This window comes from Cyprinodon tularosa, unplaced genomic scaffold (genome assembly GCF_016077235.1).
Source record: "Cyprinodon tularosa strain WSP-4 unplaced genomic scaffold, ASM1607723v1 ctg95, whole genome shotgun sequence".
Lineage (NCBI taxonomy): Eukaryota > Metazoa > Chordata > Actinopteri > Cyprinodontiformes > Cyprinodontidae > Cyprinodon > Cyprinodon tularosa.
The window spans coordinates 1014461-1041245 of NW_024039729.1; the positions used below are offsets into that span (position 1 = coordinate 1014461).

Genomic DNA, 26785 nt, shown 5'->3' on the forward strand with positions numbered 1-26785 from the left:
GTGTACACTTTTCACTTTAGTGATTGTTTGTCATCCATTTCATGTTTACATTTCCAGAGCTGAATATTCATCAGTTATACAGGACATGTAATACCAGGTAGTTATTAGGTAGAAATGTGAATCTTTAGCTTCCACAGTACCATACTTGAAAAACAAAAAAACAAACCCAACAACAAACTGGCCTTTGCTATTAGGCTGATATTCACTCACAGAGGATACAAGGAATATTTGTAAGTTAAAAGTTAGCTACACTATTAGTCTCATGATTTTTACTGCAGTTCACATTTTGGATTATAGCAACACAAATACATTTAGAGCCTGATTTGATTCTTTAATAGGTTGTATTTGCAGGACAGTCTTCATTAGTGGAATGAAGATGCTGTATCTGGCTCTTAGTTCTTGGAGATTTTTTTTTAAATCTTTTTAACTTTTGTATAAAATATAACACAGTTAGTAAAAATAACAGGTTATTATAAAAGAAATGTTTGTAAAATAGTGTTATGAGTTTTTTTCTTTTAAATCAATGGAAGCACATGACAGTACATACAGGACTCAGTGCTACAGTCACAGATGATACTGAGATTATCTCAGCAACGGTTACAGTGGATCCAAGTAGGTTTCTTTCCTACAGAAATGAAAGATCCGAGTTCTAGAAGCTGGAGGGATAAAGCTGCTGAGCCTGCTTCCTTTATAGAGAGAGCAGAACGAAGTCCCCGCTGGAGTGGGACTCTGGGCAATTAGAGGTGAGCTGGAACAGTCTGTAGAGCATCTTCAGTGCTGCGCTGCACATTCACGTTCTGGAAGGAGCAACGACAGGGACAGTAATTATTAGCACTTAAGTTGGTCTTAACGAGTTATATTTTTCTGGTTAAGAAACATTTGAAAATATCCTGTTTTGATGTAAATATATAGAAAAGGTGGCTGAGTGTCGCTACAGTGGCTTTTCAATATTAAAACCTCACTGCCTGATTATTATTGCTGATTTGTTTTCCTGTCAAAAAGATAAGCAAAGCAGAGATAATTTATTTTCATATTGCACATTATTTGTGAATTTAGATTTGCTAAAATAGGCCTAACTAACCACTGGAGGGTGGAAAAAGATCCATGGCATGTGTGTGTCTGTGGAACGTGGTTTGGTTTTCATCAGAGTGAAAGTTGTCAGTGTGAGGAAGATGTAGAAGGCATTAGATCATTCCCAATCCGACTGAGCAAAGTCAGTACTGAGAAAAGTATGGAACTTAGATGTATAATGGAGAAGAATACTGTGGCTTTAGAAATATATATGCTGCTGTGACTGCTTTAGTTTTGACAAAATAAATAATAATTTGGCCAGAAAATCTTTGAAATGAACGTGTTTTATTAAGAATACACACATGTTAACATTGTCAACATAAGACAAATGGCTTTAGATTAAAGTATAAAACACAGGCTTGCAAATTTAAACTAAGTACAATATTGGTATATACCACAAGTCAAACTTTAACATAAAAAAAAACAAAAACAAAAGAGCTAAGGCTCAAGGTGCAGCTTTCAATCATGACTCAAGAGTCGGTGCATTGTGTGCAGCATCACTAAGTTTAAAATATTTAAGTTGTGCGTACATCAGCGGTAAGAAAGAAAAAGCTGTTCATCTCAAATTTAAATTTAGGAACAAACGAAAAAAAAGATTCACCAAAAACAACCATAGAAAAAAAAATACAGATGCACCAATAAGCCAGAGATAAAGAAAATCTGACAAATTTCTCTTGATCGGCTCGAAGCTTCCATCTGGTGTTAGACTTTGAATCAGCAGCAAATCTTTTTTTTTCCTTTTATAAAAATTATTTCAATTATGGGCCTAAAAAAATGGCTTTCGTGCAAAAATAAATAAGATAAAACTAGCAACTCTTAAATTCTCAATCCAAAACTTCAAACCTTGAACTTGTATCACATTTTGTCTGATTAGTAAAGACTGAAATTATATTGAAATCAGTTAATGTTAGCAACAGCTTTGAATTCTTATTAGAAATCAAACTAGTTTTTGGAGTGTAGCAACTGTTATGGCCTTGGCCAGTCAGATTAATTGCAGAAAACAGCTAATGAAAAGGGTGATGACCAACACTTGGAGAAAAGATGATTATATATAACTGAAACATGCGTAAATATTATAGTGTGTTCTACTAATCATTGGAAGGCTGACAGCGATTGTCAAGAGGTGTTAAGAGGTAAAATAAAATATTTTTCTTCCAATAGGATATTTTATTACGTTATTCTAGATTCCTATCAGAAAGAAAATAAATTAGCCAGAATAAATCTTAATTTTCCAAAGATATGGGAGGTCTTAGAGCAGAAATTAAAAATAAACTCCCATTGACCAGTAAAGCCCCGATCGGTGCATCTCCAATTTGAAATGTTATTTAATAGTATAAAGTGCATACATTTAGACATGCATTTACTGTTGCGCTTTTGTGTAACATACCTTATGTTTTCAGAAATGTGTTCTGATTTTAACAAAAGTACACTGAGACTATCAGCGCTACATTAAATTGTTTATCTTATGCTGTTCCTTCCCCTCTCCACACTGTACTGACTCAATAGAATCACAAAACTGATTACATAAATTTTATAACAGAAGAAACAAAATTGAAAACGGAAAATGTCTAAATTAGTGGTAAAAAGATTAAGGTTGTTTTTAGTGTTACATTCTTTATGTTCTCCGTTAACAGGAAAGGGTTTAACACAGATAGCTGAGCTGCAGGGACATTCAGACTAGGAGGACATGATGTCAATTCAGAGGAGTGTGGAAACAAAGTCACAGTCTGTGTCCTAACAGAGAGGAACCCCCCCTCCCCTCCAGCCCAGATCTGGACAAGGTTCATGGATGGCGTGAGGCTGACGACGCAGGGAAGTCAAGTGTCTCCTGCGAGACCTCTCAGTATGCTGGTTGTGATACCTACCTCTGGCCTGTCTCTGTGAGTGTTAACAGACTCCACGCCTAGATACACTGACTCCACTTTACATCCTGAGGAGGAGCAAACAACAAAAAAAAGACAAGTAATCAATATTTAACGCTTAATAACTTGCTTATCTGCAAAATGAGTCTCATCAGGCTGCAGCTAGATTTTCTTTCAACCTCTGATGGTGATGTAACTGGGCTTCTGGAAATTCAGCAGCATTAAGGACTGTTCTGATTTAAAATGCAAGACTTGAATGAATGATAACACTTCATTAAATAATTAGCTCTGTAAATTATATTAAGCATATCTTTTAGCTTAACCAAATTAGAACTTAAATCTTTTAGTGCCAACATCCAGTAATCTTGTTTTAAGATTACTGACAGCAGGTTTAAAAGGAGTTAAACACTTCGGAGCTGGTAGTGGATGATGCAAGAAGAATGAATCCCTTTATAGGTCTGCAGGGAGAGCTGGTTGTCTGTGGTAATGCCTTGGTTTATTATGGGTCTGGTAGTTGTGTGAAAAAAAAATCTGGATGCATGGTCCCGTTTAAGACTTTTTGGCAATGTTCACACTGCAGGCCTTAATGCTCAATTCCGATTTTTTTGTGAAATCCAATGTTTTTGCGTTGCCGTTCACATTTCCAAATATATTCCGTAAAAAAAAAAAAAAATATCCACTTGACTTGGTTTCCAAGATTTGAAGACGTTTTGCCACCTCTCCAGGAAGCTTTCTCAATTCAAATGTCTGGATCCGCAGTGAGTTTGAGTCTTATATAGACAAAGCCTTGTATCGCTTGGAAACATGCAAATGGTAAACGATGAATAGGTCGTTAGTTCCATCGTTAGCCTGTAATATCTGAAACCTGTCTATGATTCTGAGGATCAGTCGTTAAAGGGGGGGATTGCCGTTAAGGGGGGGATTATCTCCTGTAATACCTGAAACCTGTCTATGATTGTTGGAATCTGAGTCCACCACCTCTTCCAACTTCCAAAAACATACAATTCAATCATAGACATGATCCCTTCCAGATATCACCAAACCCCCCACCCCATCACAGAGGAACGAGGGACCTACCCGCTCCAGCCGGTGAACAATACCTCCTTAACGACCGACTCTTAACAATCATAGACAGGTTTCAGGTATTACAGGCTAACGATGGAACCAAACGACCCATTCATCGGTTACCATTTCCTTTTTTCCAAGCGATACAAGGCTTTGTCTATATAAGACTCAAACTCACTGCGGATCCAGACATTTGAATTGAGAAAGCTTCCTGGAGAGGTGGCGAAACGTCTTCAAATCTTGGAAACCAAGTCCAGTGGATATTTTTTGAATTTTTACGGAATGACTATGACCTGGATGACTGAGAACCTTCATCAGCATTTCCAAATACACTCACCGGCCACTTTATTAGGTACACCTGTCCAACTGCTCGTTAACACTTAATTTCTAAGCAGCCAATCACATGGCGGCAACTCAGTGCATTTAGGCATGTAGACATGGTCAAGACAATCTCCTGCAGTTCAAACCTAGCATCAGTATGGGGAATAAAGGTGATTTGAGTGACTTTGAACGTGGCATGATTGTTGGTGCCAGAAGGTCTGGTCTGACTATTTCAGAAACTGCTGATCTACTGGGATTTTCACGCACAACCATCTCTAGGGTTTACAGAGAATGGTCCGAAAAAGAAAAAACATCCAGTGAGCGGCAGTTCTGTGGGCGGAAATGCCTTGTTGATGCCAGAGGTCAGAGCAGAATGGCCAGATTGGTTCGAGCTGATAGAAGGGCAACAGTGACTCAAATAACCACCCGTTACAACCAAGGTGGGCAGAAGAGCATCTCTGAACACACAGTACGTCGAACTTTGAGGCAGATGGGCTACAGCAGCAGAAGACCACACCGGGTGCCACTCCTTTCAGCTAAGAACAGGAAACTGAGGCTACAATTTGCACAAGCTCATCGAAATTGGACAATAGAAGATTGGAAAAACGTTGCTTGGTCTGATGAGTCTCGATTTCTGCTGCGACATTCGGATGGCAGGGTCAGAATTTGGCGTCTACAACATGAAAGCATGGATCCATCCTGCCTTTTATCAACGGTTCAGGCTGGTGGTGGTGCTGTCATGGTGTGGGGAATATTTTCTTGGCACCCTTTGGGCCCCTTGGTACCAATTGAGCATCGTTGCAACGCCACAGCCTACCTGAGTATTGTTGCTGACCATGTCCATCCCTTTATGACCACAATGTACCCAACTTCTGATGGCTACTTTCAGCAGGATAATGCGCCATGTCATAAAGCTGGAATCATCTCAGACTGGTTTCTTGAACATGACAATGAGTTCACTGTACTCAAATGGCCTCCACAGTCACCAGATCTCAATCCAATAGAGCATCTTTGGGATGTGGTGGAACGGGAGATTCGCATCATGGATGTGCAGCAGACAAATCTGCGGCAACTGTGTGATGCCATCATGTCAATATGGACCAAACTCCCTGAGGAATGCTTCCAGCACCTTGCTGAATCTATGCCACGAAGAATTGAAGCAGTTCTGAAGGCAAAAGGGGGTCCAACCCGTTACTAGCATGGGGTACCTAATAAAGTGGCCGGTGAGTGTATATGCGACTTGTGTGTGATATCCTGTGTGAACTGCAGTCATACAACACAAGTGTCCCGCATGCGCAGTAGAGGACGCAATGACATCACAGGACAAGTAAGCATGGATGGTAGCGCTGGAGCGCCTCTAGCAATATTTCCCAACCAAAAAAACACAATAGTTTCAGGATGGTTAAACATAAATACTGCTCTCCGCATCATCGTCTGCCATGGTTGTTGTTTTTCTTGCCGCTTCTTCATAGCAAGACCCAGAATAGTGACCTTTGCAGAGTATTAATGCCGTTCAGGTCGGATGAATGCGGCCTGGCTATTCAGACACAGGTTGCATTTGAAAGGATCAGATTCGTATCGGATTCAGGACCACATAGCCAAGTGGCATAGGTCGCATTGGAAAAAATCGGATCTGTGTTGTTCAGATTGTCGCATATGAGCCAAAAAAATTGGATTTGGGTCACTTCAGGCTGCAGTGTGAACATAGCCTTAAAGTCTATAAAAAACCTATTAATGGACAGCACAATCTGACAGGAATTAGTCATAAATGCTCACCATAAGCAACTGGTGTCAACTTCAGCACAGTGTGCAGAGGACACTTGAGGTAGGGCAACTCATCTGTGAAAAAAAGAAAGGTTTAGTCAAGCCTCTGTTTATATACTTCACATATATACAGTACCTTACAAAATTATTTATATTTAAGCTTTGCCTCTATGGAGGAGCTACAAGAGGAAAGTCACCATAGGAGAGGTTTAAAGACATATTTATGGGTTATCAGATCTGATGAGTCTACACGAAATACATTAAGTGTCAGAAAGCTAATGATCCAAGTCATTCTAGAGACACTAATCCTTTATTAGAACTTGAAAGAGGCAGCATCATGCTGAGGGGAAGTGTTTCTTAAGCTGGTCAGAGTTGACCAGAGCTGATCAGTGGAGCTCATTTCTGTATTTCTGGAAGAAATATGTTAGAGACGAGACATGGCATGAGATTTGGGTAAGAGTTTAACTTCCAGCAGGACAACAGCCTAAATATTTATGCTGCCAGGAATGATTAAAATCAAAAGTTGCTCATTAATTAGACTGGTTCTATCAAAGTTCAAACCGAAATCCTGCAAAAAATAAAGATGATTGATTCCTCAAAGGTTTTTTTAAGGCCAGTGCCGATTATTGTGATAACAGTGTAACCTCTTCCCGATATGTGCTACTGATTTTTTAAACCGGTATTGCCTTTTTAACAAATCCTGCAATAATGATTATTTAAACAAAAAGAAACATATATTAATAAATAAATAAAAACTTTGACAATAGGTGGCAAATGGAGGGAGGAGATACACATGCGGTTCAGGTGATCTAAAGTCAAGTTTTGGCCAATCCCCTGTACAGGAAACATGCTAACATTGGCCCAAAATATAGACCGGCCGCTGTATCAGTCCATTCCTAATTAAGAATCTGTGGCAAGACTTTTTTTAACCCAGATGCTCTCCATCAAGTAATGATGTGGTTTGGCTCATTTGCAAAGAATTATGGGTGATTAGACACGACTGAAGGCAAGCACATGTCAGGCTTTCCCAATTTCCAGTTTTATGTTGACCTTTCCTTCTGCTTCTCGATTAAGTTTGAAGGGTAAGAATACTTTTGTAGGGCACTGAATCTCCTTTAACCTGGTAATAACTTTTAAAGACTTAAGCCTGAATTATCCTCAGGTGGTCAGCGTGTGTCGCAGTGAACATAGTTATGCCCCAACCCCTTCCGCTGACACTCCGCTGCACCTCTCCCAAATTTTAGGTGGCCGCAGACAGGGCCGCAGACAGGAGGCATCCGATTGGTCAAATCTACATCCGCTCTACGCTATGCATATTTCCTTTTTGGTACATTACCAGCTTGTTTTGTTTGTAAGACCTCCATTGTGGAAAACGTCCTGTGAAGTTGGACCAGCTAGAAGAGCAAGGTGCATGAGAATGCTGGGACCCTTTATTGCACCTGGATCCCCGCTTTTTTTCGCCCTCATGTCCCTCCGTTGTCGCACAAGCCTGCCCTAACTTCCTCACCAATTCGGCCGTATCTAGACCCACAGCTAGTTCCTGATTGTTCCTCTTGCGTTGTGGCGTGGAATAACAGCGCAGACCATTTTTTCAATATTGGGCATAAATAAAAAATATCGGCATCAAGCTCATTGCGACACACTGCTGCAGGGAGGATTACCAGCCCTTTAATCCTTACGTGAAGTCTTGTCCAGGAAATATGCCAGCAAGCATCGCATGACGGCCTGGTGACAAATGACCAGAACATTCTCCTGTCTCTCCAGCTCCATGATCACAGGCTCCAGCCGCTGCACCAGGTCCTCATATGACTAACACAGAATCACAGACAAAATGAACACTCTTGCACATGTTACATCATATCAGGAAACTTATTTTACCGATATAGAAAATCTAGAAAAAAAAAAAAAAAAAGAATCACCTCTCCTTTTGGATAGCGGTAGCGGTATTTGTCCTGGTCTCTCATTGCAAACTCCAGAGGGAAATGCTCCTGGATCTCCTCGTACATCATTTCTTCACACACACCCTTTGTTAAAAAACACAAGATATTAAAATGTTACTTGGAAAAATGATAACGCATTGAAGTGAGGAGAGCAGGAGTTAACTTACAGCATCAATCTCATTGAGAGATTTCCATTGTTCATATGAAACTCCAAGGCACTCTGCTGTCTGGATGGTTCTCTTCATCTGGCTGGTCCAAACCTTCAAATCTTTAATGTTCTGCTCCTCAAGGAAATTCCTCAAGTGTTTAGCAAACTAGATGATTAGAAATATGAAGACTTAGATTAAACCACATGCAATTTATACCCCTTGAAAAACAAAGAAATTGTAATTATGAAAAGAAGGGAAATGGTACAGAGTCGAATGCTGAGCTGGCTTTTTATGCAGTTAAGGCTGCAGGTATTTTTGGGAGTCTGCCAGCTTTCAAGATGTAGAAACTGAAGTATTTTTTTTTTAACGGCTCAAGCACATATTGAACTCTAAACTGGACTCTAATCAACTCGCAACATTACTTTGCATCACCAACATGGCTGAAACTTTTATAATACTTTTAAATAGGACACAACTCAATGTTATACTGCATTTTGCAACATGTTTATTATATTTTGCAGGACACCGAACCATTCCATATAAACGCACTTTTGCACCATCATTTTTTTTTACTGGTTTTCCTTTGCTCCTATATTCATTACATAATGATAATTTCTGCACTTCAAATGGTAATGTTCATTTCACGGTTGCAAGTTGCTTATATCGCTGCTGTAAGCAACGTAATTTTGTTTTGTCAACACTATATGTAAACAAGATGACAAAGGTTGTCCAAGTCTGAGATCTGCATTAGTTGCAGAGAAAAATCCCCATTAAACTGTTTCCACACATTCCCATTTGGACTTAGTTCAGAATTTTGATTAGGCCATTTTTACCAAATTAATATACTTTGAATTTCAACTATTCCATCGTAGCTTTGGTTATTTTACATCGACTTAATTGTTATCTGCTAGCCTCTGTTAGTCTACAACATAAAATCCCAAGTTCAAAGTGAGAGAAATTTTAATTGTTTCAGCTACATATATGGAAACACACCTCTTTTCCCCTGGAAGACAAGCCAGAGTCTCCTCCAATGCGTCCCTTGATGTTAAGGTCACTCTCACCATGGCGACAGAGGTAGATGGAGCGTGGAGTGATGTGGATATTCATCAGGTAGTAGACGATTCGGCTCTGGATGTGGTCAACAACACGGTTCACCATGTACCGACGGCCCACATCCATGATCTTTATGTAAGACACGTCGCTGAAAGCAGAGCAGAAGAAAATAGGTTAGAATCTCTCAATTTTTAGAGGATTTCACCATCGGGTTGTTTTTCTCCTTTTTTTTTTTTTTTGTTTAAGCATCTTCACCTGTCCAGATCTTCATCCAGAGGCTGGTAGGAGGTCTCGTAACACTTTATTCTCTCCATGAAGTCTTCGATGGCCTCCTCTGAACTGCAGTTAATGTAGTCTGGGTTTCCCAGCTTCACTTGCTTTAGAAGGAATGCAGAACATGTGAGCGAAAGATGTCTGTTTCACATTGATTTTTATCTAATGATAAGCACCACTGAAGAGAACCTAATAATATTAGATGGAAAAAAAACAAATCAAATTAGATGCTTACCACGATATTCTGTGCAATGAACTCTGGGTCTTCACACACAGACTCCACAAAAAACACCTGTAATTAGAAGAAAGCACTGTAAAATAAAAATAAAAACGGGAATCACTTTAAGGTTGGACGGGAAAATCTTCATTCGATCATACTTTGAAACCGTTCTGTTCAGCAAACTTCATAATGGTTCCTCTTCTTTCCCTGGTCGTGTTTGTGGCATCAAACACCTAGAACAGCGAGGAGTGTCGTTGTTACTGCAGCGCTTTCACATGTTTGCTGGAGGAAATTGGGTTAAAACGGAGGGACTTACAGCAACCTGTCCTCCTTCAACGCTTAGGTACTGCCGCACATCGTTCAGCGCCGACATTGCACACTGACTGTGAAAGGGCACGAGGAGTGTTACTGCTTGTAGTTTACAGGAGATTATTTTGCAGAAAGAACAGAACTTGATTTTGACCTGCCATTTCCTTTATTAGACAAACTGATGGTCATATGTTAAAGTAGAATGTTTCTATGTGGATGTGTAAGAGAGTTTGAAACTCAAAAGTTGGTCCAGAAGCCACAAGGGAAAAAAACATTTGAACTCAAACATGTTTACATTTGTTAAAGAAAAAAAAATCCAAATAGAGAAATCAAGCCCAGCAGAGTAATCCTTCACAGTGTTTCTTCACTGCATGTGTTGTTATAAGTAGACCTATGTAGCCTGATTAAACTTACCGTCTGATTTTAACGCCCTCTTCATTATCTGGACGGAAAAACTCAAAGGACTTGTAGATCTTCAGGCACTCTCTCCGGTAATCCCCGACGTTGAACTCTGTTAACCAGACAGTCACGTTTAAATAAAAAAAGAAGAACCAAACAGCTGCTCTCCGCCTTAACATGTTGATATGTGTCTGGAATGCTGCTCATACCTTTGGTTGGCACACCTATCCAGTTCAAGTAGCGGGTGAGCTTTTTGGAAATGTACGTCTTTCCACGGGCAGGAAGTCCCACAGTCACGATGAGCGTTGGGCAGTTTGTCATGCAAACTGAGGGAAAAAAAGAAACAAACACTTCATGAACATGGTGCAATACTTATGACTAAATATGTTAAATGTACAGTTTTGTTTTGTTGTTTAAGTGCACACCAATTTCCCCAATTTACACTTTCAATTTCTGCATCTCAACCACTAAAGTTATAGCTTAGATGTTAAAAGTATATCAGTGGCAGAGTGTAATAGCCCATCTAACTGGATTGAGAAGTTCACCATGCTCATATTCCTGTGATGGTTGGGTTCAGATAATGTCGTGCAGCTCTAATATTCAGCCATGTCTTGTATTTACAGAGCCAGTCCAAGGTGTAAACAAACTTAGGAAGGGTGTCCATGGAGCCCTTGATTGAAGGGAAATGAGAAACCCTTAAATTATGTCCTAACAGAATGAGACCTTTTAACTTTGATTGAAATTTCAATCATAAAAATAACCTCCATTTTATTTTTATTGTCTTTATTTAGGATTAGAGCAAGGATGAAAAATTGTAAATTATTACAAGCTCAACACATTTTTTTTGTGTCTAGTTATATCATTGCTTTTTTTCAAATAAGTTTTATAATTTACTTATTAATTTATCAGTTTTTTTTTTTTTTTAGAAACTGCAGCATTTTGTTGATTTAAATGTGTAGCAGAAATAAACTTTGAAGCGATTTGATTGGTCAGTAGTTTCTGCTCCAGCTGTGTCTGTACCATTTCTAACCGACAATAACCCACAAGATAAAAAGACCACTTTCTACGTCTGTTTGTGATTTAAACCAATTAAATACCTTTCCAGAGTGTCTGCATTGAAACCCTGTTACCTAATGGAATAAGTCAGAGGAGTTACCTCACCCAAGGAAGTAGTTTGTGGCTAATTACTTAATACGTTGTGTGATGGGAATAATTTGGAGGTTAAGCTATTTAAATGCTGGATTGCACGAGAATCATAGAATCAATTAGCTTGATAAATGCATCATAAAACGATTAAATTCACCCTGGATACTTTAAATAAAAGAGGTTTAACACAACAGGGTACTTAGCGTGTTTATGTCTCCTTTTGGACGACAAATAAAAAAAAAAAATTTGAAGTAATTTTAGCTATCACAGTATACATGTAAGATTAAATAATACTACTTATACTTCAGCGATAGTATCTAGGTGTTACTTTATTGTATGTCTTATATTATATCTGTTGGTTGTGCTGTTCTTTTTACATCTCTTTGTAGGTGATGAAGCAGACTGAACATGTTTTATCGTTATTGCCCTTTTATCACCTCTTTCTCTCATCTTCTCTCCTTTTTTTCTGTTTTCCTTTCCTGTTCTACTTAAATTGCAGTATCCATATAATCTGTAATACTCCTTGGATGAATTATAATAAAGCTATTTATTATAATTCATGCCAGGAGTGGTGTAAAGTAAAATCTGTTGGGCTCTTTTTGGCATCAAGACAATTAGTCTTATTGCTACATTCCCAGACAGGACACTGTCTGAAAAAAAAAAAGAATTCATGTCAGGGAAAGATCTGGGGAGTTTTTATTGTAACAACAACATAAACAATGACATTCAAGTGTTTCTTTCTAATTTGTTTTAAATGTGCTGATCTCAGGCAGTAAAAAAAACAAACAAACAAAAACACAGCTACTAATAGCAGATGCAAAGAAAGTCACTGCAGGTTGTCACTGTTGAAATTCTAGGTGATTCATTAAAACCTATATTATCATCAGGGATGTAAATCACACCCATCATGGCGATTCGATTCAGTATCAACTTTCTGACCCAATGATTCAATCATTTTCGCTACTCAATAATACACCACGATCCGATTCGATTTATTTATTTTTTTCTTTTTACCTTACAGGCTACCAGACAATGTTGCAAATTTGAAATAAATCAATGAAAGCTTTTATATCGTTATGCATTTTATTTGAGAAACAACAGCAAATAACAGAAGTAGCAAAGTTGTACTCCACCTAGGCCTATAAAAACCTCGTTCAGTAAAAAATAATAATCCCTCTGTCTTTACGCGAGTGTGTGCAAGCGGAAAGAGGGTAGATTCAAAAACATGAATCAATACTGTTACGGACGTGTTGATGCATCGGATCGTCGGCTGTTGGATCGATGCATCGATACAAAACAATTAATATTTACATCCCTAATTATTATTAAAAAATTTTTTGGGCTGTTTGTTTATACAATGCTGCTCATTTATATTTATTCTTATTTATTAAGAATACTTTAACCTGATTGAATTTCCAGGTGTTTAACTTTTAATCTACTTATTTATTTTGATTGTATTTCTATTTTTACGGGTAAATTCAGCAAAGCTCTTTAAAATGATAAATGATAATAATTACTCATACTCATAACTGTCTCCTTTTTCTGATATTTAAGCATTTTAACTTTCAACAATGTCCTTTCAGAATCGGTGAGTCCGGTTTTGCCCCCCAAAAGGGGCGTGGTTTTAGGGCGGCGGAAGTGACGTGATTGGCTGGCGAGGGTAAACAAGTGGGACCCCTCAACTACAATTTTGCCCATGTAGAAATAGTATTTTCTGATAAGGAATATTAGATCGATTCTGGTAGTCATTAACACAAAAAGATTATAAATCCTAAAATTATTTCCATCATCTTGCATTTTTAAGTTTTAAGTTTTCTCCTTTGCATAAAATAGTTGCAACGAGTGAGACGTTTGGTGCCAAAGTTAAAGGCAGGACGGGACTGGGTGCAGCTTGCAAATCAAAAAAAGGAAAGTAGAGGAAAGCAGAGCTTTGAGTCAGATAAAGAGCAAGCAGCCGTGAGAGATTAAAGAGCATCTGCCAAGTCTCACGCCCATACAGGTTAGATCTGGTTAAGCCTAAATTACATTTCTGAAATGACTTCCATTCTTATGTCTTTCCATGGAAGCATAATTAGTGTGAACACGGATTAGAAGAGCAGAGCATGATGCAACACTTCCAGTTTCCCTCCTTGGATCGTCGAAATGAGTTAAAATCTAGTTTTCTTAAGGGAAATAAACATAAAACTAAAAGTAAGGGCAACTGAAAAACAATGTCTGTCCCAGTCGCATCCTGTGTTGGCGCACTTGCCGCATCTCTTACCCCGTCTGTGCGCAATGTGCCCGTTTTTATGCGGCATCCAGATCTTCTTCAGCGGGTTCTGGGTAAGCTCCCGCGGGTGGTTCTCTAAGCGATGATCCTCGTTGTCCAACATCCTGTTTCTTCGATTATCAGAGCTAATCTCCTCTCTGCAAACGGAGGCGGTGAGCTGCTGTCCTATTCAGTGCTGACTGAAGGAGGCTGCAGCAGACTGGATGCCTCATATCAGCTGAGAAACAGCAGTTTCTCAGTACCGTAAGAAGTGGAAACAGAGCGCAAGGGGAAATGGCGAGGAAGAAAACAAGCCGTCTATGGCACACGTGTTCGGGCCTGGTCCCATACTTTACAATTTAGGTCAAACTAAAACTTTGATTTCCAATTATTTATAGACTCCAAATAATCTTAATTAGGTTCCTGTTCTATGGATACATAGTTTTATTGCTGATGAAGGCAGAAGAAAATGAATTTGTGATTAAAATCACAAGCTTTAACTATTCCTCAGTGCCAGATGCGTATTTCACTTTTAAGTCCCAGTTGAAAGATTAATTTTGACCAACATTTTGATTCAAACTATATCCAACTCTTAGATGCTGAGAGGCTACAAATAAATTGATAGAACATTTTGTACTTGAGGAGAAAAAATCTGTTTTGTTATTATTTTGTTTTCGTTTATGACACCATCTTTAACCATTTAACAAAATGTTCTCAAAAACCTTCGCATTTCCAGGAGGTTTTCCCAAGAAAACATACTTTGAAACGCTACCGTAATGTATCTGAATGGATCGCCAAGCAAATTAAGCGAGAAGAAAAGAAGCGTTCTGTTGCTCACATGGTACACACATGGACACCGAATGCAACTCGGAAATTAGCCAATCAGAGAACGGAGCAGAAACTCGACGGCCAATAGAAGAAGAGGGGGGATGAATGGTAGGCGTGCTGCCTGTAGAAGACCCGTGTAAACACATCCACATGAAAACTATAAGTCTCTGCTTTTACACGACCTTTTCACGAGCCTCACAGCGTTTGCAACACATTCTTGGTCAGCAACTTATGGCACGCACGCTCTACACTTATGCAATAGAAAGACAGTTATGGTGTAAACACATTGCCTTTCTGCTATCAGCAGACAAGTAAAAAACAAAAACAGATTGTCTGCCCTTGTTTTTTTCTAACATCCAGGTTGCAGGTCATTGGGTTTATGAAAGGAAGTGCTGCATCCATGCGGTGTGTCTGCATTTTAGATACAAGCCTAATGCAATTCAAGAAATGCCAGTGTCTTAAAGAGTCCTCAACAAAAATCATCAAGATGTTCAAGTTACATAAAAAAAGCAATCAAAAAAATCAATTGGGAGTTTATTAAAATATATTTTGGAATGTTCAAACCACAAAGATCCATCCATCAATTTTCTGACACGCCTAATCTCAAGTGGAGTCAGGAGGGGTGCTGGTGCCTATCTCCAGCTGTCTACGGGTGAGAGGCGGAGTACACCCTGGACAGGTTGCCAATCCATCGCAGGGCAACACAGCGACAAACAGCCATTCACACACACACTCACACCTAAGGAGAATTTAGAGAAGCCAATCAACCTAACAGTCATGTTTTTGGACTGTGGCAAGAAGCTGGAGTACCAGGAGAGAACCCATGCATGCACACGGAGAACATGCAAACTCCATGCAGAAAGACCCAGTACAGTGCAGTGCTACCCCCTGCGCAGCCCATAAAAATAAATATCATACAATATTGTGAAATGCATGGGATGATGGTTTTTAATAGTAAATATACATTAAAATGGGGAATGTATATGCCTCAGAAGCCATCATATGAGAAAACAGAGTACATACATGTGTTATATGTGTTATTTATCTCAGCATCAAAAGAGTTGTTGAGTAAAGACCATGCAAGCCCTTTCAGACAACATTATGGAGCAAACAGCAACAAGGAGACCAAGGAGCACAGCACTTAGATCAGGGACCACAACGTTTAAAGCAGAGAGGTTGTAAACCAAGATTCTAAGCTCTTTTTTTTTTTTTTTTTTTTTTTTTTTTTTTTTTTTTTTTTGTTTAAGCAGAGACAAGGAGTAGTTGGTCCGAATATGGAAGGAGATTAAAACAGGGCAGATATGAGACTAGGGTGGCGGTCACCTTTGGTCAGAAAATGAATTGTACTAACCAGGCCTACAGGGTTCTATTTTAATGTTACTGTGCTTTTTAAAAGCATTTTTTTTCTAATACTTTTCAGTTCTGCAGTATTTGTCTATAAACCTAATCAGTGCTTTCTACACAATTAAACAGTGGATTCTGCTGTTGAATTTTCTAAGTAACAGATACAGGCCTTTGTCATCATAGCACTTGCTCTGATATAAAAGGAACTTCATAGAGTCATCATGTCCTCCACTGCCTTGGCAGCAGCAGCTTTGAGGCTGGAGGCACAAACTATAAAGGCTCCAACTCATTGGGTACCAGAAAGCTTCCCTCAACCTCCTGTGATCAAGAGGATGAAAAATCCTCAATGGACAGGCGGTAGTTAAGCCACCAAAAAAAAATAAAAAATAATAATAAATCCCCCAACTCAGATGTTTAAGTGTAACTCACGCATTAAACCTCGACTCACAGCTGCCATGAAATAGGCTTGAAGTGATGTCTTTGATTGGCTAAGCCAATGCAGAGGCCTAAATTCCATAGACAATCTAAGGTAAGACTTTGAACTTCTCCAGACATCATGGAGTCTGGCTAAGATGATCAGGCTACTCTATAAAGAATAGTGTTTCAAAAGATGCCTTATAGATGTGCAAAGACAGACTGGATGGATAAGTGTCAGTGAAAGGTTGTACTGAAAAATATTGACACATGAGTGCATGCCAATCAGTTTAGATTTTATTTATAAATAAAGTAGTCACTGACTAATACATATTTTTTGTCCATTGTTTAAAAAAAAATGTAATTGGCATAAGGGCATTAAGGTGTTTGCCGATTCATTGATGTATTTAGCAGCTACACCTTGAGATCAGGTAAGCCATTGTCTTAATTTGGTTTCATTGTTAATGTTTCCTTTCATTTATGAATAAACCTTTATTTTGTGTAAACTGAGATGCATGTAATTATTCTTGTCATGTAAACGAAGAAAAAAAAACAACTTTACCCTAAAAAAATCAGCAGCACATATTGTGGATAGATTAGACTGATGTTCAAAGGGTGTGAATACTTGTGTAATTGTATGTTGCTCAATTTTAAAATGTTGATTATAAAAAAGTTCAATATTCTGTCAATTTGTAAATACAGCAAATTGATCTAACAAAAACTGTTTAAGTTTGACAACTAACCATCAATATTCTTACTGATCAACATAGATTGAAAGATGTTCTATATTGTGTCATTTAAAGGATAAATAAGGAGCCTGGGCAATAAATAATGACTGCGCAGTTCCTTTAAAAAAGCAAATAGAGGTCTCGCTACCCTGCGTGACAGTCACGGGATCAAATCCTCTGTCAAGTCAACTGGTTCAGTGAAGAAAACATCCTGTCCTTTTGGGCTACTCTGCTTTGTTTTCAACTTGCAGGAAATCCAATGTAGTACTGGAGTAAAAACACCAGGGGGCGGTGTGTAACTACACTTAAAAACCACTCAGTTCACAGGCTGATCAAATCTTTGTTATCAACTCAGCTTCTTGTTGTGAAACAGACTGAGACGGAGATCGAGGGGTTAAGTAACAGTAAGCCTGGCAGCAGGACTGGTAATCCACTCAATTCACACTAGGACCTCTCAATAAACCCAAAACACACACTGACATGGTCTCTTTACCTACTGACAGGGGAATTTGTACGTTTGTGTACATCTAGCATTTTTCTTTTAATGACTTTTATTTTAATAATGCCTAAATAACTGAATCTAGATCAAAACACCACACAAATCCAACATTAGCATTCCTTAAAGGTATAGTGGAGGATATTCTTTTTCCAGGTGGTTCATCAAAATAAGTGGTCCTCCTAATTGTCAATCATTCTGTTGACACGTTTGCGTAAGGCCGTCCTACGTGCCTGTCCCAATTTTCTCTTACTGGTGGTGAGTGACAAAGTGGAAAGATTGCAAATCTTGTAAAGTAAGCTTGTGTGAGCGATGCAAACAGCAACTTTTAAAGAGAGCATGCAAGAAGAGAAATGGGCTTGTGCACGCTTTCTAACATGTTTAATCAGTGTTCCCTTTCGGTAGTGGGTACAGGGTTATGCATGTGCATTTCTTTTTTAAGTGGAGTGGGTGGGTGTTTTCAAACATTTGGGAAAAACCTAAACTATATCTTTAAATTTGTCTAACTATAGAAACATATAAAAGATGTCATGAATTTTTATCAATAATATATTTTTCTAATATGATTTTTGAGATGAAATTATCTCCAGATGTCAACAATAACCTAAGTAATCCACACAGATAGGGAAATCAACACAGATAAGTCCATTATTTGGACACAAATAGCACCTAATATATAGAGAAGAAAGTCACAGTCATTGCTCAGTTGTGATTGTGACCCATTATTTCACACATTTAGTCCCAAAATGTTGAAGGCTTTGGCGGGCCAATCATTCTCACCCTGACGTTTGGTTTTAAACATTGATTTTCAATTGGGTTCCTGTAGGATCATCGACTTGACACTTTTAAAAAAAATCTTTAACCAGTTTAGATTTTCCTTGGCTTTGTGATTGGGATCACTGTAAAACAAACGTGTTTTATCCTTTAGAGTCTTATCAAGAGCAGTCAACAATGCTCTTGTGTAACACAGAGGAGACAATTGTCTCCTCTGTGTTACACAAGAGCAAAAGAAATTATTCAAGATGTGGAGAAGAGATGAGTGGCTACACAGGGTTTATCGTTGGCAGTAAATTTGAGAATTTTGAGTTTCCTAAAAAAAAATGTAAATACCTCAGTGTCCATCATACACATCAGGAGGGAAACGACTTCTGTGTATCACAAATTAAAAAAATTTTTGCTTTAACTGCTGGCTGATTAAGTTTTATTATCTATAATAAAACTGTTATTATGCCAACAGAGGCCTCAAGGCCACTCAGAGGGGGAGAAGACTTTACTGCAAAAGTAAGACAGAGTTACATATAGAAATACATTCAAAACACCAACCTTTGATTTCTAGAGACATGTCCTTTGGTCATAAGAAAATTAAAATTCTGATCATTTTTACATTTGGAAAAAATGTGGGGCCTTTAAAGCCTGAGAACAACTGTGAATTAAGGCAGAGGCAGCATTATGCAATATTAAGTTACAGTCACCATATGGGCTGCATAAGCCTAAAAACAAAAGCTACAGATTTATACTCAATGCTGACCCGGTATCTGTATTCTTTGAAAATAAACTGTGCAGTACAGTACACCACATAACCCCTTGCTCACACTGGCTCCGGTGCAGTTACCGAGCCGACAGAGACCGCAACTCCCGCACACCCCCTCTCACACCGCCCATTTGACTACGGTGCGGTGCGGCTCTGCGGCTCCGGCAACAGGTCCGGAGATTTAACAGAAGTTCACTTGAGTTCACGTAACTTCACGCGATAACATGGCCCAAATAAAGGATTTTTGCGAGAGCTTGTTGCGGAGGGCTCCGGCACGCCGCAAGGATAGCTTTCTTGCGGAATTTTCTGCAGCGCCGGAGTGTCTCGGTAACCACAGCCGGACAGCTCAGCAGCCGGTGAGAGAGGTTAACGTCTTTTTAATGACTTGGAATCACTGCGGCGCCGCACCCACCACACCGCAACGGTAAGACCGGAGTCTGTGTGAGCCTGGGGTAACCAGTGCACATGGAGTTAGAAGAGAGAAGACATGTTTCATGCACACAAAAAGTAGTTGTAAGTCATACTGAAACATTTTTTCTTATCCACTCAGTTCTGGTTCTGACAAAGCCTTAGACTCTATTCATATCACTTTTTTTCCCCTAAAATTAAGCATGAAAATTCGACTTGTGTCATTCATTCATCCATGTGGCTGTATGGTCGGAACATTCTCAGTTTACCATGGTTTTTCTATCATTCTTTCCCAGTATTTTACACACACAGGTAATAGGTGACCCAAGCAGCAACATTGGGTCCCTCATTGTTGGAATCGGCCCTTTTGGTGGAATTGTGATGGTTGTGGTGAAAGCAAGGAGGGCTTAGGTTAGCGGCCTCCCAAGATTGAGGTAAATAAAGGAGGAAGTCTTGTCTTTTTACACAGCATTTGGTAATAATGAAGAAAAACACAGATAACTTTCATATATTTTATCCCTACTACATCAATAGCAGACTGGATAAACAGGGCTTTCCATCAGCCTCTAATATCAACAAAATAATATCCAAATGTATTCACATACGTTTAAAGTAATTTGACAATATAACTAACATTTTTGAAGATTGATATTTTGATAATTGGGGATAATGATAATGCAAACAGATGTAGTCCTCTAACCTCTACCTTTTGCACTTGAATATGCTTAAACCCAATCATAAAGAACTTTTTATAATACCTTTCATGAGATATATTTTAAAATGAGGTATTTCACTTAGCTTATGGTGGTTCACTTAAAGCAAATGTAATTATAAAACTTGCAAAACCTGTTGCAAAGGTGTGTCACTTTGGACCGAGTGCAAAACAGCAACATTCATCAATCTCTTGACATGTTTCTGCTGGAAAGCTTCAGCCTGTAAAAATCCCTCTCATGCTGTATTTACTTGTTTTCCTTTAATATCTGGTTTATTTATGGCAATAATATTTCCCATTTATTTTTAACTGCATTTCTAACCTTCTGATAGCTTTCTACCAATGAAACACGGTATGTTTCAGCATAGTTCCTTAATGAACTCTGTGACCATCTGCTAATATGCAACACAGATTAATTGAACCTGTCTTGTGTTAGGGGCATTAAGCAAGCGAGGCGTCCTTTTGATGAAACCCAGTTATCGCGTCCTGAAATGTTCTGCCTAATTGGATTTAGCTTAGGGCATCCATATCTAGCTCTTCTTAGCAAGTTTTATGAAATACCGCTCTGGACATTGAATCCAGGTATATCTTAAGTGTGCATATACAAGTGGATCTTTTTTTTTAGCTATATTTTAGCTAAGCCACAACACTGTCCTGGCTGTGGACAGGAGTTTGCCATGTGATTTCTGTGGCTATGCTAACATACAGGCTGATTAAATGGGCAGCTTGATTGATTGCATCACAAGAAAAGTAAACAGATAACTGCTGATTTAAACAATGAGGGGCGTGCTTTCCATCAAACTACTGGGAAGCAACAGGTCAAGATTCAACATGTACTTTTTTTAGACTTTGCTTGGGAATGAATACAAACAGAGGTCTTATTTAACAGACATCAAAGTAATATTTTGAGAGATGAAGTACTGGTGTGGCAGTGTTTTTGCTAAACCTGTGGGGATTAAAGAAATGACTTTTAAGGCTGCACATACAGTAGCAATAAAAAGTTTACATCCGGTCATCACGGGTAGTGTTATTATTATATGTTTGGGCTTTAATGTATGGGTTTAAAGTCGGTAATTTTTGGATAGAATGTTTATTATAGCTTAAAGTTTATCAGAATAATCATGATTAATCGATTATTGAAACAATCGTCAAGAAATTTGGTAACCCAATGAAATCAATAATTGGAGTACCAGAAACCTGTCATCTTCTGAGAGAGTAACCTACTAAGAGAAGTAAATACGCCTATAATAGTACATGGATATAAACATTTTTCATTTCAAATTAAAAATCTACTTTGTCACTTCTTTGTCCAGAACTTCTCTAGTTTTAGCTTTGTTTAAAAAAAACTGTTAAGCACTTCACTGCATTCCAATCAAGAACAAATATGTCTTAATATCTAAATATAAAAATGATAATAAGACCTGCTCTATAGTCCTTTGCCTTGTGGATTTCAAAATAAAGGCTTATCGTACTGATGGTAAGAGTAAATTACACTGTTGTAAGCATTGAATTTGTTTTTATAAATGTTCCTTTAATAATTAGTTTAAAACATGATATTAATGTTTTTTTTTTTTTACTTTTAAAACATTTGTTTATTGGGGAAGTTTAACGTTCTCTTTTAAGATTAATCTATTACTGAAAATATAATCTAACATGTAAAAAAAAAACACAAGTACACAAGTTGGATTATATTGTGCTTTGTTTCTTAAGCCCATAATTGCCCAAACATATTCATAGACCCTCACTAACATTTTTGTCCGGTATTGATAAGCAATTTGCTGAAATCCTGTACAGATTTCTAATTATAACAAGGCTCTTAGTAAGGTTTCAGTCTTTTTTACTCTAAGGTTAAGGTATCTTAATATTTGGTTATTTGGTTATTTTTCCTAAAGTGTAATTCTGAGGTCAGATGCTGATGTGAAATAATCAAGCTTCTGGCATAATTTTGGGTTGATATTTGTCAAATCATAGTTAAAGCAGTTTTATTTCCTGGCATTAACCCAGCTTTTATTTATCAGTCCAGGTCAGGACTTTTACAGAACCTAAATGTCATCCTGTTTTAATCTACTAGAAAACCACCTATGTTCGAAATCCTTGTCCTGCTTGAAAAACTGGTTGTGTTTAAGTTTCATCATTCTGACCAAATGATTAACCTACAAGGAAATAAAGTTAGCTGTGTGTAGAAAGATTAAACATTGGCATTTGGTCAGAGGGTGCTGCCCAAAAGAAAAATTCACACACCTTCATGCTTAACCTAAATTCACAGCACTACACATTCATGTCATATAGGTTGTAGAGTAAGGAGTAACTAAACCAGAAGCTTGTTGACGGCACCAAAAAAGTGAAACCATCCTGGTTGACCCAGTGCTTGATCCAACAAAGCCCTTCTGAAATAATGGTTCATATGAATAGATGTTTTAACAGACAGTCTTTCCAAAAGAGGTTAAAATGGGGCGCCATATTAAACCCTGTGTAATAAGAACACTGTATAGTAATTCCACACTAAAAATAATTGCTTAGAAGGTCTTTTAATAGCTCATACTCAATTTAACCTTCACGCCCTTGATGCCTTTCCCAGGGTATGATGGTCCTACATGCTAAAGCGTCAGCTGTGTTGGTCCACATTCCCACACTCACTGCATTGCCATAACACAGGCCCGCTCGGAGCTGTTAATGTGATTCTGAGTGAGCGGGTGAACTTTCCCCCAGATAAAGCGAGAGCGAGAGAGAGAGAGAGAGGGAGGGAGGGAGGAAGGAGTGAAGAGAAATCTGGCAGTTATGCTTGGAAGGACAACAGGGATCTACCATGATGATGATCCACAGCAAGTATCTGTCACATACACTATATTGCCAAAAGTATTTGCTCACCCATCCAAATTATTGGAATCAGGTGTTCCAATCACTTCCATGGCCACAGGTGTATAAATTCAAGCACCTAGGCATGCAGACTGTTTTTACAAACATTTGTGAAAGAATGGGTCGCTCTCAGGAGCTCAGTGAATTCCAGCGTGGAACTGTGATAGGATGCCACCTGTGCAACAAATCCAGTCGTGAAATTTCCTCGCTCCTAAATATTCCACAGTCAACTGTCAGCTGTATTATAAGAAAATGGAAGTGTTTGGGAACGACAGCAACTCAGCCACGAAGTGGTAGGCCACGTAAACTGACGGAGCGGGGTCAGCGGATGCTGACGCGCATAGTGCGAAGAGGTCGCCAACTTTCTGCAGAGTCAATCACAACAGACCTCCAAACTTAATGTGGCCTTCAGATTAGCTCAAGAACAGTGCGCAGAGAGCTTCATGGAATGGGTTTCCATGGTCGAGCAGCTGCATCCAAGCCATACATCACCAAGTGCAATGCAAAGCGTCGGATGCGGTGGTGTAAAGCACGCCGCCACTGGACTCTAGAGCAGTGGAGACGCGTTCTCTGGAGTGACGAATCGCGCTTCTCCATCTGGCAATCTGATGGACGGGTCTGGGTTTGGCGGTTGCCAGGAGAACGGTACTTGTCTGACTGCATTGTGCCAAGTGTAAAGTTTGGTGGAGGGGGGATTATGGTGTGGGGTTGTTTTTCAGGAGCTGGGCTTGGCCCCTTAGTTCCAGTGAAAGGAACTCTGAATGCTTCAGCATACCAAGACATTTTGGACAATTCCATGCTCCCAACTTTGTGGGAACAGTTTGGAGCTGGCCCCTTCCTCTTCCAACATGACTGTGCACCAGTGCACAAAGCAAGGTCCATAAAGACATGGATGACAGAGTCTGGTGTGGATGAACTTGACTGGCCTGCACAGAGTCCTGACCTCAACCCGATAGAACACCTTTGGGATGAATTAGAGCGGAGACTGAGAGCCAGGCCTTCTCGTCCAACATCAGTGTGCAACCTCACAAATGCGCTTCTGGAAGAATGGTCAAAAATTCCCATAAACACACTCCTAAACCTTGTGGACAGCCTTCCCAGAAGAGTTGAAGCTGTTCTAGCTGCAAAGGGTGGACCGATGTCATATTGAACCCTATGGATTAGGAACGGGATGTCACTTAAGCTCATATGTGAGTCAAGGCAGGTGAGCAAATACTTTTGGCAATATAGTGTATATAAATGTTAAAACAAAGATTTTAGACGCTGCATCAAAGGAAGGCGATCGGTGGGGAAATTAGCCTTTCTATTTTTTCCATATCTAATGTTATATACAGCTAATGTAGTGTGTCGGTAATAGCACACATAATACAGAGGTCTGCTGCACCATCTCAAGTGTATCCACTACACATAGGAGTCAAAGCTAAGTTTTGCAGTATAGTAGCCATAGGGAATTGCCAAGTATGTCACAAAGGGGCTGTTTAAATATCTTAAAATACATAAATCAGCAGGTTGCCCTCTGGTATGTTTTTAGGTTCAGCCCCTCCTCTCAGGTAGTTTTAAAATGGAACACCTCTCCAGCTCCGTTCATCCTCCATACTGCTGCCACAACAGCCATCTAAACCTTAGTTAGCACACTTGGAAGTATCTGTCTGCATCCTGCTTATTAAAAATGACAGCACTGTAATATTAGACTAAATAAGCCTCCAGGACATCTGACTAATGAAATTACATAACAGAACCCTGTCATAAGAACGGACACTCTGGATTATATAGGTCATAGTAACCCCTTCCTTTAATGTGCTATGCTGACCTTTCTGTTTGTGCAGAGTTCTCAAACATAAACAAAAAAAGGGTTTTAATTATTTAAAATGAGGCAAACATCACATAGAGAGATGTAGAGACTTAAATGTGAATCTACTAACACTGGAGCACATGTTGAATCGGATTGCAAACCTTAAATTATCACAGAAAGCTCCTCTCCATCTGTCCGCTCCATGCCAACACTTTACCTGCAGCAGGTGTGAACAGTTTGTCACAAGTGGTAGAATAAAGCTTTATGTAATGGTCTTAGTTTAATTTAATACATGGAAAAATTGGTTATAATAAGTGATGAATAACTACTTAAACCAAGCATAAACTAAGCGTCATGTAGCTAAGATATATGGAGTGTAAAACATTTATTCTAAGGTATAAAGTAAGGCTTTTGCAAAATCCAAATTTTTTTTTTTACTCCTTTTCAAATGTTTATCTTCTTAAATTTGAGGATTTCGCATTTTGGAGAGTTTACTATTTAACAAAAACATTTTTTTTTCCACCTACGTTCATAAAGGATTGATTTTTTTATACATTGATTTGTGATTTGTTTTCATTTGCCTAAGATATTTTTTAAATTTACATGCTCAATTGTTTTAATTATATATTTGTTTATCTGCTTTTCAAAATTGGTATGCACTTGATGCTTGCAATTTATTGATTTGCTGAAAACAATATCCTCTCCTGTTTTCCATTGTTATTGTTGTTTACCTTTTGTGCTATGTATTCCATGAAAATATTAAACTTTTGTTTATAGTTTGGAAGTAGGATGATATTTATTTGTTGAAGAAGCACTGCCTTATTTAATTTATTATTATATTATATTATATATATTATATTAATTTATATGAAACTGCTCCTTTGTTTTTTTCCGGGATATTCCTATTTATCATAATAAAGCGGATCCAGTCAATAAAAAGGTGCTGTTCTCTCATGCAATGTGTTTAAGAGTAATAAACTAGTAATAAAAGACATGCATAATATACAGTTCCTAGATTTCCTTCTCCAAACTGTCAACATGTCAGTTTGTTTAAGCTGCAGCCAGGCTAAGCAGCTGATAAGGCACCACCAAAACAAAGCATCCTCCACATAAACAAGCTTTAAATAACAGAACAATCATTTGTAGCTTATTTCGCGTTTGTAACTTGCAGTCTGCTCCGACTCTCCTTCTGTCAGCTCTGAACGAAGCCTACGTGACGCTGACTTGTTTACTTGGTCCGCCTGCTAACCCAGCTGCAGCTCTGTCTGCACACAGTATCCGCTCCCAACAGCCTCACGACCAGAAACCGAACAAGAGGGAGGAAAGTGAGAGCGGAGGTCTGCTCCGCCGCCTACCTGGCCTGTCTCGTGGGTTGTTCGAGCGGCAGGAGCCCCTCATGGTCTCGGTTTAAAGCCCTCTTGCTGTCAGTCTGCAGAGCAGTGAGTGGGAGATGTCCACAGCAGAGCGCAGGCAGCGATGAATGAATTGGGAGAGCGCGCGCTAAGCGTGCTGTTGGATATGGCACACGGGCGCGTGCTCATCCACCTCCATCTAAACAGAGAGCACATGTTTGGAAACCTACATGAAGCTTTTGTGTGTGCGTGACCGAAACCATCACTGGCCCAGAAGGACATCTTACCCTACATTAGATGGAGCTTTTTAGACTAATTAAGCAATGAAGCGCCATGACTGTCTCAAGGTTTATGTCCAAAGGAAAACCAAACACTGAATAGCAATTATTTTCCTTTCTACAATGTAAAAAGAGAACACAGCTTCAACAGAGCAGCTTATAAAATAAATAAGTTTGGGAAACCTTTATTCAGTCACTTGTTACAAACTGAAGCAGTTCAATTTGG

The 26785-nt window shown here is 38.8% G+C and overlaps 1 protein-coding gene across 2 annotated transcripts; it reads right to left on the reverse strand.

Moving 5' to 3' along the window:
* Position 1: 1 nt before the first annotated feature.
* On the reverse strand, positions 2-26440 carry pfkfb4b (6-phosphofructo-2-kinase/fructose-2,6-biphosphatase 4b). 2 transcript variants are annotated; one of them, XM_038275201.1, is made up of 14 exons: positions 13833-13944; positions 10636-10752; positions 10442-10538; positions 10035-10101; positions 9877-9951; positions 9734-9790; positions 9481-9602; positions 9166-9373; positions 8191-8337; positions 8003-8107; positions 7763-7892; positions 6096-6158; positions 2937-3001; positions 2-797 (listed from the first exon to the last, which is right to left on the reverse strand). In XM_038275201.1, exons 1-14 carry the CDS (start codon positions 13942-13944, stop codon positions 738-740), a joined length of 1425 nt encoding a protein of 474 aa, XP_038131129.1. In that variant the 3' UTR covers positions 2-737. The 2 variants fall into 2 exon arrangements, with proteins under 2 accessions (XP_038131129.1, XP_038131130.1); XM_038275202.1 differs by lacking the exon at positions 13833-13944 and adding an exon at positions 26285-26440 and having other exon boundaries at positions 738-797.
* Between the last annotated feature and the right edge of the window lie 345 nt (positions 26441-26785).

Coding starts and splice junctions, on each gene's coding strand:
- pfkfb4b (XM_038275201.1), bottom strand. CDS start 13,944: ATGTTGGACAACGAGGATCATCGCTTAGAGAACCACCCGCGGGAGCTT. Junction 9,791..9,876: donor CTGAACAGAACGGTTTCAAA/GTATGATCGAAT, acceptor TTCTAATTACAG/GTGTTTTTTGTGGAGTCTGT. Junction 9,374..9,480: donor CTGGATGAAGATCTGGACAG/GTGAAGATGCTT, acceptor CTCTGCTTTCAG/CGACGTGTCTTACATAAAGA.